The sequence below is a fragment of the Ranitomeya imitator genome, chromosome 6, assembly GCF_032444005.1.
Source record: "Ranitomeya imitator isolate aRanImi1 chromosome 6, aRanImi1.pri, whole genome shotgun sequence".
Taxonomy (NCBI): domain Eukaryota; kingdom Metazoa; phylum Chordata; class Amphibia; order Anura; family Dendrobatidae; genus Ranitomeya; species Ranitomeya imitator.
This window is the reverse complement of record NC_091287.1, coordinates 535,809,109-535,832,127: the sequence shown is the minus strand read 5'-3', so window position 1 is coordinate 535,832,127 and position 23,019 is coordinate 535,809,109. Positions and strand designations below refer to the sequence as shown.

Below are 23,019 nucleotides of genomic sequence, written 5' to 3'. Positions count from 1 at the left end.
ATGATGGGGGTGCTCTCTGTACATGTGAGGATGATGGGGGTGCTCTCTGTACATGTGAGGATGATAGGGGTGCTCTCTGTACATGTGAGGGTGATGGGGGTGCTCTCTGTACATGTGAGGATGATGGGGGTGCTCTCTGTACATGTGAGGATGATGTGGGTGCTCTCTGTACATGTGAGGAGGATGGGGGTGCTCTCTGTACATGTGAGGAGGATGGGGGTGCTGTCCGTACATGTGAGGAGGATGGGGGTGCTCTCTGTACATGTGAGGATGGGGGTGCTCTCTGTACATGTGAGGATGGGGGTGCTCTCTGTACATGTGAGGATGATGGGGGTGCTCTGTACATGTGAGGAGGATGAGGGTGCTCTCTGTACATGTGAGGATGATGGGGGTGCTCTGTACATGTGAGGATGATGGGGGTGCTCTCTGTACATGTGAGGAGGATGGGGGTGCTCTCTGTACATGTGAGGAGGATGAGGGTGCTCTCTGTACATGTGAGGATGATGGGGGTGCTCTTTGTACATGTGTGGAGGATGGAGGTGCTCTCTGTACATGTGAGGAGGATGAGGGTGCTCTCTGTACATGTGAGGATGATGAGGGTGCTCTCTGTACATGTGTGGAGGATGGAGGTGCTCTCTGTACATGTGAGGAGGATGAGGGTGCTCTCTGTACATGTGAGGATGATGAGGGTGCTCTCTGTACATGTGAGGATGATGAGGGTGCTCTCTGTACATGTGAGGAGGATGGGGGTGCTCTCTGTACATGTGAGGAGGATGGGGGTGCTCTCTGTACATGTGAGGATAGGGGTGCTCTCTGTACATGTGAGGATGGGGGTGCTCTCTGTACATGTGAGGATGATGGGGGTGCTCTCTGTACATGTGAGGAGGATGGAGGTGCTCTCTGTACATGTGAGGATGATGGGGGTGCTCTCTGTACATGTGAGGATGATGGGGGTGCTCTCTGTACATGTGAGGAGGATGGAGGTGCTCTCTGTACATGTGAGGATGATGGGGGTGCTCTCTGCACATGTGAGGATGATGGGGGTGCTCTGTACATGTGAGGATGGTGGTGCTCTCTGTACATGTGAGGATGATGGGGGTGCTATCTGTACATGTGAGGTGATGGGGGTGCTCTCTGTACATGTGAGGAGGATGGAGGTGCTCTCTGTACATGTGAGGATGATGGGGGTGCTCTCTGCACATGTGAGGGTGATGGGGGTGCTCTCTGTACATTTGAGGATGGGGGTGCTCTCTGTACATGTGAGGAGGATGGGGGTGCTCTCTGTACATGTGAGGAAGATGGGGGTGCTATCTGTACATGTGAGGATGATGGGGGTGCTCTCTGCACATGTGAGGATGATGGGGGTGCTATCTGTACATGTGAGGATGGGGGTGCTCTCTGTACATGTGAGGAAGATGGGGGTGCTATCTGTACATGTGAGGATGATGGGGGTGCTCTCTGTACATGTGAGGATGGGGGTGCTCTCTGTACATGTGAGGAGGATGAGGGTGCTCTCTGTACATGTGAGGATGATGGGGGTGCTCTCTGTACATGTGAGGAGGATGAGGGTGCTCTCTGTACATGTGAGGATGATGAGGGTGCTCTCTGTACATGTGAGGAGGATGGAGGTGCTCTCTGTACATGTGAGGATGGGTGGGCTCTCTGTACATGTGAGGATGATGAGGGTGCTCTCTGTACATGTGAGGAGGATGGGGGTGCTATCTGTACATGAGAGGAGGATGGGTGGGCTCTCTGTACATGTGAGGAGGATGGGGGTGCTATCTGTACATGTGAGGAGGATGGGGGTGCTCTCTGTACATGTGAGGAGGATGGGGGTGCTATCTGTACATGTGAGGATGATGGGGGTGCTCTCTGTACATGTGAGGATGATGGGGGTGCTCTCTGTACATGTGAGGATGGGGGTGCTCTCTGTACATGTGAGGAGGATGGGGGTGCTCTCTGTACATGTGAGGATGGGGGTGCTCTCTGTACATGTGAGGATGATGGGGGTGCTCTCTGTACATGTGAGGAGGATGGGGGTGCTCTCTGTACATGTGAGGATGATGGGGGTGCTCTCTGTACATGTGAGGATGGGTGGGCTCTCTGTACATGTGAGGATGATGAGGGTGCTCTCTGTACATGTGAGGAGGATGGGGGTGCTATCTGTACATGTGAGGAGGATGGGGTTGCTCTCTGTACATGTGAGGAGGATGGGGGTGCTCTCTGTACATGTGAGGATGATGGGGGTGCTCTCTGTACATGTGAGGATGGGGGTGCTCTCTGTACATGTGAGGATGATGGGGGTGCTCTCTGTACATGTGAGGATGGGGGTGCTCTCTGTACATGTGAGGATGATGTGGGTGCTCTCTGTACATGTGAGGAGGATGGGGGTGCTGTCCGTACATGTGAGGAGGATGGGGGTGCTCTCTGTACATGTGAGGAGGATGGGGGTGCTCTCTGTACATGTGAGGATGGGGGTGCTCTCTGTACATGTGAGGATGATGGGGGTGCTCTGTACATGTGAGGAGGATGAGGGTGCTCTCTGTACATGTGAGGATGATGGGGGTGCTCTCTGTACATGTGAGGATGATGGGGGTGCTCTCTGTACATGTGAGGATGATAGGGGTGCTCTCTGTACATGTGAGGGTGATGGGGGTGCTCTCTGTACATGTGAGGATGATGGGGGTGCTCTCTGTACATGTGAGGATGATGTGGGTGCTCTCTGTACATGTGAGGAGGATGGGGGTGCTCTCTGTACATGTGAGGAGGATGGGGGTGCTGTCCGTACATGTGAGGAGGATGGGGGTGCTCTCTGTACATGTGAGGAGGATGGGGGTGCTATCTGTACATGTGAGGATGATGGGGGTGCTGTCCGTACATGTGAGGAGGATGGGGTTGCTCTCTGTACATGTGAGGAGGATGGGGGTGCTCTCTGTACATGTGAGGAGGATGGGGGTGCTGTCCGTACATGTGAGGAGGATGGGGTTGCTCTCTGTACATGTGAGGAGGATGGGGGTGCTCTCTGTACATGTGAGGAGGATGGGGGTGCTCTCTGTACATGTGAGGATGGGGGTGCTCTCTGTACATGTGAGGAGGATGAGGGTGCTCTCTGTACATGTGAGGATGATGGGGGTGCTCTCTGTACATGTGAGGAGGATGAGGGTGCTCTCTGTACATGTGAGGATGATGAGGGTGCTCTCTGTACATGTGAGGAGGATGGAGGTGCTCTCTGTACATGTGAGGATGGGTGGGCTCTCTGTACATGTGAGGATGATGAGGGTGCTCTCTGTACATGTGAGGAGGATGGGGGTGCTATCTGTACATGAGAGGAGGATGGGGTTGCTCTCTGTACATGTGAGGAGGATGGGGGTGCTCTCTGTACATGTGAGGATGATGGGGGTGCTCTCTGTACATGTGAGGAGGATGGGGGTGCTCTCTGTACATGTGAGGATGATGGGGGTGCTCTCTGTACATGTGAGGATGGGGGTGCTCTCTGTACATGTGAGGATGATGGGGGTGCTCTCTGTACATGTGAGGAGGATGGGGGTGCTCTCTGTACATGTGAGGAGGATGGGGGTGCTCTCTGTACATGTGAGGAGGATGGGGGTGCTCTCTGTACATGTGAAGGTGATGAGGGTGCTCTCTGTACATGTGAGGATGGGGGTGCTATCTGTACATGTGAGGATGATGGGGGTGCTCCCTGTACATGTGAGGAGGATGGGGTTGCTCTCTGTACATGTGAGGAGGATGGGGGTGCTCTCTGTACATGTGAGGAGGATGGGGGTGCTCTCTGTACATGTGAGGAGGATGGGGGTGCTATCTGTACATGTGAGGATGATGGGGATGCTCTCTGTACATGTGAGGATGATGGGGGTGCTATCTGTACATGTGAGGATGGGGGTGCTCTCTGTACATGTGAGGATGATGGGGATGCTCTCTGTACATGTGAGGATGATGGGGGTGCTATCTGTACATGTGAGGATGGGGGTGCTCTCTGTACATGTGAGGAGGATGGGGATGCTCTCTGTACATGTGAGGAGGATGGGGGTGCTCTCTGTACATGTGAGGGTGATGAGGGTGCTCTCTGTACATGTGAGGATGGGGGTGCTCTCTGTACATGTGAGGAGGATGGGGGTGCTCTCTGTACATGTGAGGAGGATGGGGGTGCTCTCTGTACATGTGAGGAGGATGGGGGTGCTCTCTGTACATGTGAGGATGGGGGTGCTCTCTGTACATGTGAGGATGATGGGGGTGCTCTCTGTACATGTGAGGAGGATGGGGGTGCTCTCTGTACATGTGAGGATGGGGGTGCTCTCTGTACATGTGAGGAGGATGGGGGTGCTCTCTGTACATGTGAGGATGATGGGGGTGCTCTCTGTACATGTGAGGATGATGGGGTTGCTCTCTGTACATGTGAGGAGGATGGGGGTGCTCTCTGTACATGTGAGGAGGATGGGGGTGCTCTCTGTACATGTGAGGATGGGGGTGCTCTCTGTACATGTGAGGAGGATGAGGGTGCTCTCTGTACATGTGAGGATGATGGGGGTGCTCTCTGTACATGTGAGGAGGATGAGGGTGCTCTCTGTACATGTGAGGATGATGAGGGTGCTCTCTGTACATGTGAGGAGGATGGAGGTGCTCTCTGTACATGTGAGGATGGGTGGGCTCTCTGTACATGTGAGGATGATGAGGGTGCTCTCTGTACATGTGAGGAGGATGGGGGTGCTATCTGTACATGAGAGGAGGATGGGGTTGCTCTCTGTACATGTGAGGAGGATGGGGGTGCTCTCTGTACATGTGAGGATGATGGGGGTGCTCTCTGTACATGTGAGGAGGATGGGGGTGCTCTCTGTACATGTGAGGATGATGGGGGTGCTCTCTGTACATGTGAGGATGGGGGTGCTCTCTGTACATGTGAGGATGATGGGGGTGCTCTCTGTACATGTGAGGAGGATGGGGGTGCTCTCTGTACATGTGAGGAGGATGGGGGTGCTCTCTGTACATGTGAGGAGGATGGGGGTGCTCTCTGTACATGTGAAGGTGATGAGGGTGCTCTCTGTACATGTGAGGATGGGGGTGCTATCTGTACATGTGAGGATGATGGGGGTGCTCCCTGTACATGTGAGGAGGATGGGGTTGCTCTCTGTACATGTGAGGAGGATGGGGGTGCTATCTGTACATGTGAGGAGGATGGGGGTGCTCTCTGTACATGTGAGGAGGATGGGGGTGCTATCTGTACATGTGAGGATGATGGGGATGCTCTCTGTACATGTGAGGATGATGGGGGTGCTATCTGTACATGTGAGGATGGGGGTGCTCTCTGTACATGTGAGGATGATGGGGATGCTCTCTGTACATGTGAGGATGATGGGGGTGCTATCTGTACATGTGAGGATGGGGGTGCTCTCTGTACATGTGAGGAGGATGGGGATGCTCTCTGTACATGTGAGGAGGATGGGGGTGCTCTCTGTACATGTGAGGGTGATGAGGGTGCTCTCTGTACATGTGAGGATGGGGGTGCTCTCTGTACATGTGAGGAGGATGGGGGTGCTCTCTGTACATGTGAGGAGGATGGGGGTGCTCTCTGTACATGTGAGGAGGATGGGGGTGCTCTCTGTACATGTGAGGATGGGGGTGCTCTCTGTACATGTGAGGATGATGGGGGTGCTCTCTGTACATGTGAGGAGGATGGGGGTGCTCTCTGTACATGTGAGGATGGGGGTGCTCTCTGTACATGTGAGGAGGATGGGGGTGCTCTCTGTACATGTGAGGATGATGGGGGTGCTCTCTGTACATGTGAGGATGATGGGGTTGCTCTCTGTACATGTGAGGAGGATGGGGGTGCTCTCTGTACATGTGAGGAGGATGGGGGTGCTCTCTGTACATGTGAGGATGATGGGGGTGCTCTCTGTACATGTGAGGAGGATGGGGGTGCTCTCTGTACATGTGAGGATGATGGGGGTGCTCTCTGTACATGTGAGGAGGATGGGGGTGCTCTCTGTACATGTGAGGAGGATGGGGGTGCTCTCTGTACATGTGAGGATGATGGGGGTGCTCTCTGTACATGTGAGGAGGATGGGGGTGCTATCTGTACATGTGAGGATGATGGGGATGCTCTCTGTACATGTGAGGATGATGGGGGTGCTATCTGTACATGTGAGGATGGGGGTGCTCTCTGTACATGTGAGGAGGATGGGGGTGCTCTCTGTACATGTGAGGATGATGGGGGTGCTCTCTGTACATGTGAGGATGATGGGGGTGCTCTCTGTACATGTGAGGAGGATGGGGGTGCTCTCTGTACATGTGAGGATGATGGGGGTGCTCTCTGTACATGTGAGGAGGATGGGGGTGCTATCTGTACATGTGAGGAGGATGGGGATGCTCTCTGTACATGTGAGGATGATGGGGGTGCTATCTGTACATGTGAGGATGGGGGTGCTCTCTGTACATGTGAGGAGGATGGGGGTGCTCTCTGTACATGTGAGGATGGGGGTGCTCTCTGTACATGTGAGGAGGATGGGGGTGCTCTCTGTACATGTGAGGATGATGGGGGTGCTCTCTGTACATGTGAGGATGATGGGGGTGCTCTCTGTACATGTGAGGAGGATGGGGGTGCTCTCTGTACATGTGAGGATGATGGGGGTGCTCTCTGTACATGTGAGGATGATGGGGGTGCTCTCTGTACATGTGAGGATGATGGGGGTGCTATCTGTACATGTGAGGATGATGGGGGTGCTCTCTGTACATGTGAGGAGGATGGGGGTGCTATCTGTACATGTGAGGATGATGGGGGTGCTATCTGTACATGTGAGGAGGATGGGGTTGCTCTCTGTACATGTGAGGATGATGGGGGTGCTGTCCGTACATGTGAGGATGATGGGGGTGCTATCTGTACATGTGAGGAGGATGGGGGTGCTCTGTACATATGAGGATGATGGGGGTGCTCTGTACATGTGAGGAGGATGAGGGTGCTCTCTGTACATGTGAGGATGATGGGGGTGCTCTCTGTACATGTGAGGAGGATGGGGGTGCTCTCTGTACATGTGAGGAGGATGGGGGTGCTCTCTGTACATGTGAGGAGGATGGGGGTGCTCTCTGTACATGTGAGGAGGATGAGGGTGCTCTCTGTACATGTGAGGAGGATGGGGGTGCTCTCTGTACATGTGAGGAGGATGGGGGTGCTCTCTGTACATGTGAGGAGGATGGGGGTGCTCTCTGTACATGTGAGGATGATGGGGGTGCTCTCTGTACATGTGAGGAGGATGGAGGTGCTCTCTGTACATGTGAGGAGGATGGGGGTGCTCTCTGTACATGTGAGGAGGATGGGGGTGCTCTCTGTACATGTGAGGAGGATGGGGGTGCTCTCTGTACATGTGAGGAGGATGGGGGTGCTCTCTGTACATATGAGGATGATGGGGGTGCTCTCTGTACATGTGAGGAGGATGGAGGTGCTCTCTGTACATGTGAGGATGATGGGGGTGCTCTCTGTACATGTGAGGATGATGGGGGTGCTCTCTGTACATGTGAGGAGGATGGAGGTGCTCTCTGTACATGTGAGGATGATGGGGGTGCTCTCTGTACATGTGAGGATGATGGGGGTGCTCTCTGTACATGTGAGGATGATGGGGGTGCTCTCTGTACATGTGAGGAGGATGGAGGTGCTCTCTGTACATGTGAGGATGATGGGGGTGCTCTCTGTACATGTGAGGAGGATGGAGGTGCTCTCTGTACATGTGAGGAGGATGGGGGTGCTCTCTGTACATGTGAGGAGGATGGGGGTGCTCTCTGTACATGTGAGGAGGATGGGGGTGCTCTCTGTACATGTGAGGAGGATGGGGGTGCTCTCTGTACATGTGAGGAGGATGGGGGTGCTCTCTGTACATATGAGGATGATGGGGGTGCTCTGTACATGTGACACTGCGGGATGCTCCGGTTTCCGCCTGCTGATGATCCGCTGACTGTGGTGTGTGGATGTGACCGGAGTGTGAATGACTCCGCCGCTCGGTCCGCCCCGCCTTCTCCTCCTTTTGCCGCTGTTGCTGGGCGGGTGGTCGCGCAGGCGCCGTGCGTTCTCTCGGTGCGCGCTCCCGTTGTTGCTGCGCGTTTCCAGCTCCCGTGCACTTCTCGTGTGTCTCGCGCTCCCTGCAGGCGGCTGACGGTGAGAGTCGGGACCGAGCCGCCGTACACCGGGTCACCGAGCGCTGCAGCACGGCGGGGCATGGTCCTGCTCCCGGGAGGGATGAGCGAGGCTGCGGGAGAATGAGAAGAGCACATCCCCGGGGGACATAGATGTGACCGGAGACACCAGACAGGAGGCTGCACCCACCGAGCACCGCAGCTGCTGACATGTAGGTCCGCCGGCTGTGTGTACTGTGTGTGTGTACAGTGTGTGTGTACAGTGTGTGTGTACAGTGTGTGTACAGTGTGTGTGTGTGTGTACAGTGTGTGAGTGTGTGTACAGTGTGTGTGTATGTATGTGTGGATACAGTGTGTGTACAGTGTGTGTGTGTGTACAGTGAGTGTGTGTGCACGTACACAGTGTGTATATGTATGTAATGTGTATGTATGTCTGCTCATTGTACTGTGTGTATATATATATATATATGTATTTATAGTGTATATGTAATTGTGTGTATGTATGGTATTTGTGTATATGTCTGCTCTTTGTGCTGTGTGTGTGTGTGTGTGTGTGTATATATATATATATATATATACAGTGTGTATGTACTGTGTGTATTCATTTGCACCATATGTGTGTATCCTTGTACTGTGTGTACTCTGCCTGTGTGTGCACCGTACTGTCTACAGTTTGAGTCCTGTGTGTCTCATGGGGTGAGTGTGTGTACGTGGTGATTACTGTGTGTATAGTACACATATAAGCTTATTCCGTGTCTGTGTTATATACGTGTGTGTGTTCAGCCTGCAGATGTGTACGCTGCTGGATGTGTGTGTCGTCCTTTTCTCCTGTCCTGGAAGGTTATTGATAAGTATCTCGTCTGTGTACATGTATGACCCCCACTGACATGTCTGTGTATATGTATGACCCCGCTGACATGTCTGTGTATGACCCTGCTGACATGTATATGTATGACCCCGCTGACATGTCTGTGTACTTGTATGACCCCGCTGACATGTCTGTGTGCATGTATGACCCCCACTGACATGTCTGTGTACTTGTATGACCCCGCTGACATGTCTGTGTGCATGTATGACCCCCACTGACATGTCTGTGTACTTGTATGACTCCGCTGACATGTCTGTGTGCATGTATGACCCCGCTGACATGTCTGTGTATGACCCTGCTGACATTTATATGTATGACTCCACTGACATGTCTGTGTGCATGTATGACCCCACTGACGTGTATATGTATGACCCAACAGACATGGCTGTGTACATGTATGACCCCGCTGACATGTCTGTGTACACGTACGATCTTCCTCCTGGTCTGTGTGCATGTATATGTATGACCCCGCAGACATGGCTGTGTACACGTACGATCTTCCTCCTGGTCTGTGTACATGTATGACCACGCTGACATGTCTGTGTGCATGTATGACCCCGCTGACATGTCTGTGTATGACCCCGCTGACATGGCTGTGTACATGTATGATCTTCCTCCTGGTCTGTGTACATGTATGACCACGCTGACATGTATGTGTACATGTATGGCCACGCTGACATGGCTGTGTACATGTATTACCCCACTGACATGGCTGTGTACATGTATGACCACGCTGATATGTCTGTGTACACGTACGATCTTCCTCCTGGTCTGTGTACATGTATGACCATGCTGACATGTCTGTGTACATGTATGACCACGCTGACATGTCTGTGTGCATGTATGACCCCGCTGACATGTCTGTGTATGACCCCGCTGACATGGCTGTGTACATGTACGATCTTCCTCCTGGTCTGTGTACATGTATGACCACGCTGACATGTATGTGTACATGTATGACCACGCTGACATGGCTGTGTACATGTATTACCACGCTGACATGGCTGTGTACATGTATTACCCCACTGACATGGCTGTGTACATGTATGACCACGCTGATATGTCTGTGTACACGTACGATCTTCCTCCTGGTCTGTGTACATGTATGACCACGCTGACATGTATGTACATGTATGACCACGCTGACATGGCTGTGTACATGTATGACCACGCTGATATGTCTGTGTACACGTACGATCTTCCTCCTGGTCTGTGTACATGTATTACCCCGCTGACATGGCTGTGTACATGTATGACCCCGCTGACATGTCTGTGTACATGTATGACCATGCTGACATGTGTGTGTGCATGTACGATCTTCCTCCTGGTCTGTGTACATGTATGACCCCGCTGACTTGTCTGTGTACATGTACGATCTTCCTCCTGGTCTGTGTACATGTATGACCCCGCTGACTTGGCTGTGTACATGTATGACCCCGCTGACATGGCTGTGTACATGTATGACCCCGCTGACATGTCTGTGTACATGTATTACCCCACTGACATGGCTGTGTACATGTATTACCCCACTGACATGGCTGTGTACATGTATGACCCCGCTGACATGTCTGTGTACATGTATGACCCCGCTGACTTGGCTGTGTACATGTATGACCCCGCTGACATGTCTGTGTACATGTATTACCCCACTGACATGGCTGTGTACACGTACGATCTTCCTCCTGGTCTGTGTACATGTATGACCCCGCTGACTTGTCTGTGTACATGTACGATCTTCCTCCTGGTCTGTGTACATGTATGACCCCGCTGACTTGGCTGTGTACATGTATGACCCCGCTGACATGGCTGTGTACATGTATGACCCCGCTGACATGTCTGTGTACATGTATTACCCCACTGACATGGCTGTGTACATGTATTACCCCACTGACATGGCTGTGTACATGTATGACCCCGCTGACATGTCTGTGTACATGTATGACCCCGCTGACTTGGCTGTGTACATGTATGACCCCGCTGACATGTCTGTGTACATGTATTACCCCACTGACATGGCTGTGTACACGTACGATCTTCCTCCTGGTCTGTGTACATGTATGACCCCGCTGACTTGTCTGTGTACATGTACGATCTTCCTCCTGGTCTGTGTACATGTATGACCCCGCTGACTTGTCTGTGTACATGTACGATCTTCCTCCTGGTCTGTGTACATGTATGACCCCGCTGACTTGTCTGTGTACATGTACGATCTTCCTCCTGGTCTGTGTACATGTATGACCCCGCTGACTTGGCTGTGTACATGTATGACCCCGCTGACATGGCTGTGTACATGTATGACCCCGCTGACATGTCTGTGTACATGTATTACCCCACTGACATGGCTGTGTACACGTACGATCTTCCTCCTGGTCTGTGTACATGTATGACCCCGCTGACTTGTCTGTGTACATGTACGATCTTCCTCCTGGTCTGTGTACATGTATGACCCCGCTGACTTGGCTGTGTACATGTATGACCCCGCTGACATGGCTGTGTACATGTATGACCCTGCTGACATGTCTGTGTACATGTATTACCCCACTGACATGGCTGTGTACACGTACGATCTTCCTCCTGGTCTGTGTGTGCTCGGGGACATGTATTCTCTTCTGGGTGTGGGGATTCGGACTGTCTGCAGGGGCTTCTGTTTGGGCACCGATGACGTCGGCCATTTTCGGTGCCCCCCCCCGTGTGCTGCTCTGGGTGTGTGCCGTCTCCTTTCATTCTTTCTTGGTCTTCTTGCCCGGCCTTTCCCTTCAGTCCTCCTGGTGCCCTTTGTAATCAGTGGGGTCTGATCGCCGAGACCCCAGAGGCCCCTCCTCTGTTTCAGTTCTCTGCTCCCTGTCAGTGAATTGGGACATCTTGATGCTGGAGCTACGCGCCCTGTAACAGCTGAGGGTTTGCTACACTGGCATTGGCTCAGATCTTCTACCATGTGTCCGTCTGTCCTGACAGGTGGCACAGGAGACATTGTAGGCAGCGCCGGCCCCGTACAGATGTATCACGCACACCGCGTCACGGGTGCTTTACAATGAATGACGGGGGCTCTTTAAATATTTTCTGGGATTAGACAGTCAGCGTGGCATTCCTCTGGCATGGATGTGCCGCATATTTTGCCGGGCACGTGCGCTGTGTGGGTACGGGCTGTAGCATCCTGCTGTGGATGTGATGTGGCAGAAAATGTCATGGGTGGATGTGTCACTCAGGAATGTGCGGCGTGCACCACTTATAAAAAATAATATCCCGTTATTCCACCATCCATGGAATCTGTGTCGTCCCGGCTGCTCGCCCCGTTGTCCTCGAGTCGTCCTCTTCTGTCAGGTTTGCAGGAATTGGACCCTGGTGCCCGGGAAAGCTGGGTGACAACCAATATGGCTGCCACAAGGTGGGGGGGGGTTGCTTCCTTTATTGGCTAATTTTCCAGTTTTTACATTTCTGGCAGATCTATAATTCTGGGGGCTGGGAAAGCTGACAATGAATGATGACTTTAAGGGGTCGTCCCATAAACGACAGGATAGCTGACTTGTGTCCGGGTGCTGAAAACCCCACTGATCCCAGGAACGAGGGAGCAGAAATCCCTTGTGTGGATGAAGCCTTACTGAGCATGTGCGACCACTGTGTAATCCCTATGGACAGTCAATAGAGCAGTGGTCGCACATGCTCAGTTCCCCCACACAGAGGACTTTGGACCCCTCATTTCTGAGATCCGTAGTGGGCTCAGAAGCCGACCCCCAGCAGTCCTACATATATCATCTATCCTGTGGATAAGCTTCTGGGAAAACCCCTTTAAGGACTTGTCAGAAGTGGGTAAACTGTAATGTAAGACCCTCACTGATCCTTTACCACCCCTCATTTGAATGGAGACTATGGGACAGACAAATGGAGCGGCCACCACAGGGAAATAGGGGCAATGGACCCCTGTTGTTGTAATCAGTGGGGCCCGTTGATATTTAGTGTATCTCCCTATCCCTTAAAGGGATAGTTGGTGATCCTGAGAATGGAGCTCTGCAGGAACATGGCGAATGGTGCACAGGCTCGGCCGCCGGTCCGTTCATTGTCTATGAGACGGCCAAGGCCAAGTGCAGCGCTCCACTATTTCCACAGTCTCATAGACAATAAATGGGAGCGGCGGCCGAGCACGTGCACCCCCCTAATCCAGTAAGGATGGGGGTCTGCCGGACCCGCTCGGCAAGTAGAGGGTGGCTTGCACTTTTTGGGAATGAGTCTTTAAGGGAATGGGTCTTTAAGAGAGTATTCAAAATTTACCGAATTGGTTTTGGACATTACGGACCACCATGGCCTTTTTTTTTTAATTCTAGACCCCAATGTTGGGGACCTCGGCTCAGAGACCCCCTCTTGGCATGCTGCTCATCCTCTTGGCATGATGCTTTGGGGCTACAGAGCTGCATTTTCAAGTGCACCCCCTGAAAAGGCTGAATATAATGGGCATTGTGCGGGAGGACGGACCCCGTTGCGGGGGCTTTGGATGCCCCCTGTGCTCGGGGTGACGTCTCCCTCTCTCCTAGATGTGATGCATGAAGGGTTCGGCTGCTGCGGCCATTCATTACCCCCTCCCCATTGTGCAGACGTTCATTATCTCGGCCCTTCTCTATGTTAGAACCCATGTGAATTCTCTACACATCAGGCAGGCAACCATCGGAGTTAACTCCTCCACTGCCAGGGTGTGGTGCATCAGAGCCAGGTTTGCCATTGACCCTTTTATGCGTTTTTCAACATTGCAAACAAAGCTCTCCTGCCTCTGACTACCCCAACCCTGCTCTGTAATCTGCAGTCCTATGTAACACCTCAGTTTGATATTGACAAATGTACCTCTGCTAGAAAGGACAAACTCAGCTCTGCTACACCTGGTATCCCCAGGCTACTCATACATACCTGAGATTGGTTTTATTTGCAGTCCTATGCAACACCTAATTTGTTTTTATCCCAAATGACAAACAAAGCCCAGTAATGCCTGTGATCCAATAATGACCAACCTAAAACCCAGCTGCATTGCCTTTCACAAATTTTACATATATTTGACAAACCCAACATTAAAATGCTAAAAAAAAAAAAATCTACCTGCAGTCCTATGTAACACTCAGACGTATTATGCTAAATCACGAATATGTCTGCTACATACGGCAGATTCAACCTGCCGTTAAACCGTATTTTGCATAGGACTGCTCGCAAACCGACTCTCAGAGGATTAATAGCAGGTGATAGCTATCAGATGTAGCAGGCTCTTTTTGTCATTTAGCGTTACATGGGACTGCGGGCAGGTTTTCATCTTTTTAATGAAGGTTTGGGTCAGTCAGCTGTAGCAGAGCTGGGTTTGTCAAAGTGTGGATGTCATAGAAAGCTGTAGTTTGATGGGAAGGGATCAGGTGTCAATAAGTTATCACATGTTGGCGTTACATAGGACTGCATGAAAGCCCATTCTCAAGGCGAGATTGTCCAGTGACATCCAGTATACCTGATCCCGTTACATCTCGCTCCAGCTCAATGGTTCAGGCTGCTGGGAAACCTCTGAGGTTGGGTTTAGTTGCAGTCCCATGTAACGCTTAGGTGGGCCAGCATTGTCAGACCCCTTACGTCCCACTTCATCTCTGGCAATCATACCCAGCTCTGCTACATCTGTAACTCCCCATGGTGGGCCCTGATAGCTGCGGTCCGGATCAGTTTTTCTCCGCTGCTCGCCTGCTCTGACCTTTTGCTGCGGTTGCAGCGTCACCAGGAACAGTCGCATTTGTCATGCGATGCGTATATACAATGCACCCGGGCGTCCCCCCGGGGGGGCAGCGCTGCTGCATTGCATCAGGGTGCCTGATTTATTTTTTTTCCGACTCGTCCCCGTTCTTTTTGTGCGGTGTTGGCTCTCGGTACGGTTCTGTGTTGCGGATAGTCATTGTCTTCTCCCCCCCCCCCCCGCCCTCCTGCCCAGATTTTGCTGTGTACAGTATGTTGTGGAGGGATCGCTCGGTCACTCCGCCTCCCCCGTCCATCGCTCGCTCCCCTCCCCTCCTGGACCCTCTCTCCTTTCTCGTTTCCTCATCTGCTTGTGTTTTTTTTTTTCCCTGTGTCCCTATGGCTAGGATGCCGGATCAGATCTCGGTGTCAGAGTTTATTTCCGAGACCACAGAGGATTACAATTCCCCAACCACGTCCAGCTTCACCACCAGACTGCAGAGCTGCAGGAACTCCATCACTGTGCTGGAAGAGGTAAGAGACCCGTCCGCTGTCATATATGTGCATACCTGTGATTGTAGGACGTGTCCGGCGCCAATATATGATTACTGAAGATGTCCAGTGCCAATATATGATTACTGAAGATGTCCGGTGCCGATATATGATTACTGAAGATGTCCGGTGCTGATATATGATTACTGAAGATGTCCAGTGCCAATATATGATTACAGAAGGTGTCCGGTGCTGATATGTGACTGTAGGACGTGTCCGGTGCCGATATGTGACTGTAGGACGTGTCCGGTGCCGATATGTGACTGTAGGACGTGTCCGGTGCTGATATATGATTACTGAAGATGTCCGGTGCCGATATGTGATTACTGAAGATGTCCGGTGCCGATATATGATTACAGAAGATGTCCGGTGCCGATATATGATTACTGAAGATGTCCGGTGCCAATATGTGATTACTGAAGATGTCCGGTGCCAATATGTGATTACTGAAGATGTCCGGTGTCAATATATGATCACTGAAGATGTCCAGTGCCAATATATGATCACTGAAGATGTCCGGTGCCAATATATGATTACAGAAGGTGTCCAGTGCCAATATATGATTACTGAAGATGTCCGGTGCCGATATATGATTACTGAAGATGTCCAGTGCCAATATATGATCACTGAAGATGTCCGGTGCCAATATATGATCACTGAAGATGTCCAGTGCCAATATATGATCACTGAAGATGTCCGGTGCCAATATATGATTACAGAAGGTGTCCAGTGCCAATATATGATTACTGAAGATGTCCGGTGTCAATATATGATCACTGAAGATGTCCAGTGCCAATATATGATCACTGAAGATGTCCGGTGCCAATATATGATCACTGAAGATGTCCAGTGCCAATATATGATTACTGAAGATGTCTGGTGCCAATATATGATTACTGAAGATGTCCGGTGCTGATATATGATTACAGAAGATGTCCGGTGCCGATATATGATTACTGAAGATGTCCAGTGCCAATATATGATTACAGAAGGTGTCCGGTGCTGATATGTGACTGTAGGACGTGTCCGGTGCCGATATGTGACTGTAGGACGTGTCCGGTGCCGATATGTGACTGTAGGACGTGTCCGGTGCTGATATATGATTACTGAAGATGTCCGGTGCCGATATATGATTACAGAAGATGTCCGGTGCCGATATATGATTACTGAAGATGTCCGGTGCCAATATATCATTACTGAAGGTGTCCGGTGCCAATATGTGATTACTGAAGATGTCCGGTGTCAATATGTGACTGTAGGACGGGTCCGGTGCCGATATGTGACTGTAGGACGTGTCCGGTGCCGATATGTGACTGTAGGACGTGTCCGGTGCCGATATGTGACTGTAGGACGTGTCCGGTGCCGATATGTGACTGTAGGACGTGTCCGGTGCTGATATATGATTACTGAAGATGTCCGGTGCCGATATATGATTACAGAAGATGTCCGGTGCCGATATGATTACAGAAAGTGTCCGGTGCTGATATGTGACTGTAGGACGTGTCCGGTGCCGATATGTGACTGTAGGATGTGTCCGGTTCCGATATGTGACTGTAGGACGGGTCCGGTGCCGATATGTGACTGTAGGACGGGTCCGCTGCCGATATGTGACTGTAGGACGGGTCCGCTGCCGATATGTGACTGTAGGACGTGTCCGGTGCCGATATGTGACTGTAGGACGTGTCCGGTGCCGATATGTGACTGTAGGACGTGTCCGGTGCAGATATGTGACTGTAGGACGGGTCCGGTGCCGATATGTGACTGTAGGACGGGTCCGGTGCCGATATGTGACTGTAGGACGGGTCCGGTGCCGATATGTGACTGTAGGACGGGTCCGCTGCCGATATGTGACTGTAGGACGTGTCCGGTGCAGATATGTGACTGTAGGACGTGTCCGGTGCCGATATGTGACTGTAGGACGTGTCCGGTGCAGATATGTGACTGTAGGACGGGTCCGGTGCCGATATGTGACTGTAGGACGGGTCCGGTGCCGATATGTGACTGTAGGACGGGTCCGGTGCCGATATGTGACTGTAGGACGGGTCCGGTGCCGATATGTGACTGTAGGATGTGTCCGGTGCCAATATATGATTACTGAAGATGTCCGGTGCCGATATGTGACTGTAGGATGTGTCCGGTGCCAATATATGATTACTGAAGATGTCCGGTGCCGATATATGATTACTGAAGATGTCCGGTGCCGATATATGATTACTGAAGATGTCCGATGCCGATATATGATTACAGAAGGTGTCCGGTGCTGATATGTGACTGTGGGATGTGTCCGGTGCCGATATGTGACTGTAGGACGGGTCCGGTGCAGATATGTGACTGTAGGACGGGTCCGGTGCCAATATATGATTACTGAAGATGTCCGGTGCCGATATATGATTACTGAAGATGTCCGATGCCGATATATGATTACAGAAGGTGTCCGGTGCTGATATGTGACTGTAGGACGTGTCCGGTGACAATATATGATTACTGAAGATGTCCGGTGCCGATATATGATTACTGAAGATGTCCGGTGCCGATATATGATTACAGAAGGTGTCCGGTGCTGATATGTGACTGTAGGATGTGTCCGGTGCCGATATGTGACTGTAGGACGGGTCCGGTGCCGATATATGATTACTGAAGATGTCCGGTGCCGATATATGATTACAGAAGGTGTCCGGTGCTGATATGTGACTGTAGGATGTGTCCGGTGCCGATATGTGACTGTAGGACGGGTCCGGTGCAGATATGTGACTGTAGGACGGGTCCGGTGCCGATATGTGACTGTAGGACGGGTCCGGTGCCAATATATGATTACTGAAGATGTCCGGTGCCGATATATGATTACTGAAGATGTCCGATGCCGATATATGATTACTGAAGATGTCCGGTGCCGATATATGATTACAGAAGGTGTCCGATGCTGATATGTGACTGTAGGACGATTCCGGTGCCAATATATGATCACTGAAGATGTCCGGTGCCAATATATGATTACTGAAGATGTCCGGTGCCGATATATGATTACTGAAGATGTCCGGTGCCGATATATGATTACAGAAGGTGTCCGGTGCTGATATGTGACTGTAGGATGTGTCCGGTGCCGATATGTGACTGTAGGACGGGTCCGGTGCAGATATGTGACTGTAGGACGGGTCCGGTGCCGATATGTGACTGTAGGACGGGTCCGGTGCCGATATGTGACTGTAGGATGTGTCCGGTGCCGATATGTGACTGTAGGACGGGTCCGGTACCTACATACCGTATGTTTTTATGATGGTTCTCATATCTGTGTTTCTCTGATGGGTCTGGTACCTACAGTCCTGTGAAAATGTTTTAAGCAGGCGTAAAATGTTAAGTTAATTTTGATCAATTAACAAAATGCAAAGTGAACAAACAAAATCTATTATTGGGTGTATGCCTTTTTGTTTTTAAAACCCCTTTAATTCTTCTGACTTGCGTCTGATTACAATGTTACATAATCTGACTTTGGTGTATTTTGTTACTCTTACACAGCAATCCTTTGATAATGATTATCATTTTCTTATATAGATTGTAACAAAGTGATTAACTGTAACAGAAATGACTGTGTTGGAGGCTGATAACTGGGTGAGGAACAGCCAAACTTTGCTACAAAGGTGAGGATGTGGAAGACAGTTTCAGGTCACTGGTTAAGCACAGAAACAAGACACAATGTAGTTATACTGCATCAGCAAGGAGTCTCCAAGGATAAGAGTCCAAAGCAGACTGCGGTGCCCAGATGAGCCGTTCAAGCTTTTTTGATGAAACATCAAGAAATGAGCAATTGAGGAGTGTAAATGTACAGGTCGTCCAATGAAGCTTAGTGCAGCAGATGAAAAGCACAACATTCTTAGTTTCCTTCCAAATTGGAAGATATCCAGCAGTGCCATCCGCTCAGAACCGACAGCAACAAGCTGGACTAAGCTAGACCCATCTACTGTTCGGAGAATTCTGGCCAGTAGTGGTCTTTATGGAAGAATTGCTGCTAATTTCCACCCCTGTAATAAGTAAACAAGCCCAAGTGAGAAAGCTATGCATAAAAACATTGGAAAAATGTCAGCAGGTGCTCGGGACTGATGGTTTAAAATGTGAAGTATTTGGCTGTAACAGAACAGTTTATTCACCGAGGACTGAAGAGCGACACAATAATGTTTCCAACTCAATGGTTTGGCCTGTTTGGCTGCGATTTTTTTCCATGAAGACCTTTGCCGACCATTGTGTGCGGTGTTGCTGCCAGTTCTGAACTGATGGCACTGCTGGACATCATCTTCAGATTCTGAAGAGGAGTAAGTATGATGTGTCTTTCACTAAGTTTCCCTGGCCGACCATTGTATCTACAGTCCTCAATGTTGTGCATTTCTTGGAGATTAAACCGTACATCTTGAATACCCAGTTTACTTTGTAATCTTTTCCTGGGAGAGACTTTGCTGATGCAGTATAACTACCTTGTGTCTTGTTGCTGTCCTCAGCCTTGCCATGGTGTAAAATCTGTGACGTGCAACTGTCTTCTACAACCTCACCTTTGTAGCACAGCAGAGTTTGGCTGTTCCATATCCAATCTTATGCCTCCTTCACAGCTGTCTCTGTTTCATGTAATGGCTGTATTTCAGCCTGATCCCCCTGTATTTAAACATGGAAATTGGTGCAGTTTTAACAGATGGCCATTACCAATCAATCGATTTGAGACCTCGCACATTGTGGTGGTTTCCAGCCGCATCGTGGGCAAGTCCTGGAGGACCCCCCGGCGGTGTTTATGTGCCACTGAATAGAAGTCAAACCACTTTTTATTGATTATCATTGGAGTTGACTCCTCAGAGATCGCCCCTTTCAGAACGCAGCGGGGTAAGCTGCGGCCTCTGCGGTGGCGATGTAGGTCACATTGGGGGCTACCTAAATAAGGGTCCGTCTGTGTAAGGCAAGGACAAAAGTGGGTTTTTTTGCTTCTTGATTTTTGGTATCGGTGATACTGTTGTGTCTGACGTTGAGGACACCCCTTTTATCGATGTCTCTGCATGGCCTGAATCCAGTAATCTAGTATAATTATAAAGCCGCGCGATGATTAACATCCTTATTAGAAGACTAATTAGAGATGGAGGAGCCCCAGAAGGATCCGCTGCGTCAGAGGACGACAGACGATTTAGGAATTTCCTGTAGATGTAATGGATGCGGGAGCATCCGACTAACGATGGCGGAGGACCCATCATGGATCTTGCACATTTCCTTTAATCTGGTGTCGATTAAACCGCATTCTGGATTATTGGACGGCTTTATAACTCGCTAGCAGGTAGCGCCTCCTCCGATTATTCTGCTGAAAGTAGGTGCTGGATTATCAGAATGCTGGATCAAAGGAATTGGCGAGTACAGGTGTATCTTCCGCCAATTTTTTCTTAAAGGAATTGTCCGGCACCTCTTACTTCCGCGTTGGGGTCATCTTGGGCCGCTGACTCCAGCAGCGTACGTGGGTGTTGTCGATGCCGTTACGGCCCCACAGACCCGGCAAAACGATGCAAAACTCTGCAGATATCGTTCACATCTCGGCAGGAGTGAGCGGAGCAGGAATATCCCTTTAAGGAAGTACCGTGGACTAAGCCGACATTTTTTTGGTTCTGCTGCGATCCCTAAATTTTTGCCTCTTGTTGGCATCTGACGTAGTCTGAAATCCGCATCCTGTGCATAGGATATAGGTTATATCACAGTCTCAGGTTGTTATTTTGTCACTTCGCCATGATTTATACTGCAGCTCTGCTTCATCATATTGGAAAATTACACCGAAAACGTAGCAAAACCGGTAAAAACAATAACAACAATGTGTGTATGCAGCCATGTAAATACATAGCTGCAATTCAGCAAGGCTTTCACCATAGTTAGAATTAATATAAAGCTACTTGCTGACGGTTTCCATTTCATTGCAGCGCTTTTTTTCGCCGCACATTACCCAAATGTAAAATAACCTACAAAAAGGGGGAATATTTAAAAAGGTCTTGAAGATCGATTACAAGATGTTGGCTGTAGATTTGCTGACTGTAGAGGCATCAGCGGAGCTTCAGGTTTCTGAACTGAGAAACTGCCCGGGGCCTCCCGGATCTGAGATGTGATACTCAAGGACCTGGGTGAGCGGAGTCCTGATTACTGAGAATGTGGGTCACCCCCATCGCCCCAAAAGAAACGGTGAAATTCATGACCCCTGCTGCCTGTCGTGCTCCTCGCTGCCACCGCTCCTGTGACTGCTGCTCCCGCTCTGTCATTGCTGCAGGATGTGGCGGCCGCAGAAGCCGTGATACAAAGTAACCTTTCCTCGTTGTCTTGTTGCAGAAGTGATACTGGATCGCAGCTGACCGGTCCATATGCAACATATTTGCAGCAGATACCGACAGTATTTATGTTGCACTACGCGGGGGCCGTACACTACTGATCACATTATGAGCTGTTGGGAGTGGACACAGGCACGCGGGGGCCGTACGGCACACGGGGGCCGTACACTACTGATCACGTTATGAGCTGTCGGGAGTGCACACAGGCACGCGGGGGCCGTACGGCACACGGGGGCCGTACACTACTGATCACATTATGAGCTGTCGGGAGTGCACACAGGCACGCGGGGGCCGTACGGCACACGGGGGCCGTACACTACTGATCACATTATGAGCTGTCGGGAGTGCACACAGGCACGCGGGGGCCGTACACTACTGATCACATTATGAGCTGTCGGGAGTGCACACAGGCACGTGGAGGCCGTACACTATTGATCACATTAGGAGCTGTCGGGAGTGCACACAGGCACACGGGGGCCGTACGGCACACGGGGGCCGTACACTACTGATCACATTATGAGCTGTCGGGAGTGCACACAGGCACGCGGGGGCCGTACACTACTGATCACATTATGAGCTGTCGGGAGTGCACACAGGCACGTGGAGGCCGTACACTATTGATCACATTAGGAGCTGTCGGGAGTGCACACAGGCACGCGGAGGCCGTACACTACTGATCACATTAGGAGCTGTCGGGAGTGCACACAGGCACGCGGGGGCCGTACTGCACACAGGCACGCGGGGGCCGTACACTACTGATCACATTAGGAGCTGTCGGTAGTGCACACAGGCACACGGAGGCCGTACACTACTGATCACATTGTGAGTCTGGTTTCCATTGATGAGAATTACACAGTTTATATCCATAGAGGTTTAGGTGACTGCAGCACATGTAATAATGTATTTTCCCCATAGCCGCCCCCCCGGTGTAGATTTCTTCCCTCGGTGTTCTCTGCAGTATTGTCTCACAAGGTGACTCCTCTGACAAATGCAGCTCATAGGGCAGTGGAGATAAGCCGGATAAAGCTCAGTAGGTAAAGACGCCGGGGTGTAACACAGCAGCACGCCGTCCGTCTGTCCCACCTAACCCAACTGCTGTCATATCACAAGCGTCTGGTCATCAATGTGAGAAAATCCGGGCTCCTTATACCCAGTGCTGACGCCGCCCCTCAGTATAGTATAGTATATTGCGCAGCCACGTAGTATACAGCCCAGCCACGTAGTATACAGCCCAGCCACGTAGTATACAGCCCAGCCACGTAGTATATAGCCCAGCCACGTAGTATATTGCCCAGCCACGTCGTATATAGCCCAGCCACGTCGTATACAGCCCAGCCACGTCGTATATAGCCCAGCCACGTCGTATATTGCCCAGTCACGTAGTATATTGCCCAGTCACGTAGTATATTGCCCAGCCACGTAGTATATTGCCCAGCCACGTAGTATATT

General features: G+C 51.0%; 1 protein-coding gene across 4 annotated transcripts in view; it reads left to right on the top strand.

Annotated features, from left to right (window-relative positions):
• Positions 1 to 23,019, top strand: part of ASAP1 (ArfGAP with SH3 domain, ankyrin repeat and PH domain 1) — a 346,099-nt gene that overhangs the window by 147,292 nt on the left and 175,788 nt on the right. For 2 of the 4 annotated variants that reach the window (XM_069731924.1, XM_069731927.1), the window contains exon 3: positions 15,097 to 15,223. In XM_069731924.1, the coding sequence (XP_069588025.1) occupies positions 15,097 to 15,223 (127 nt within the window). Of the gene's footprint in view, positions 1 to 8,092; positions 8,353 to 15,096; positions 15,224 to 23,019 lie in introns of those variants that run through there. The other 2 variants (XM_069731925.1, XM_069731926.1) reach the window with 2 other exon arrangements.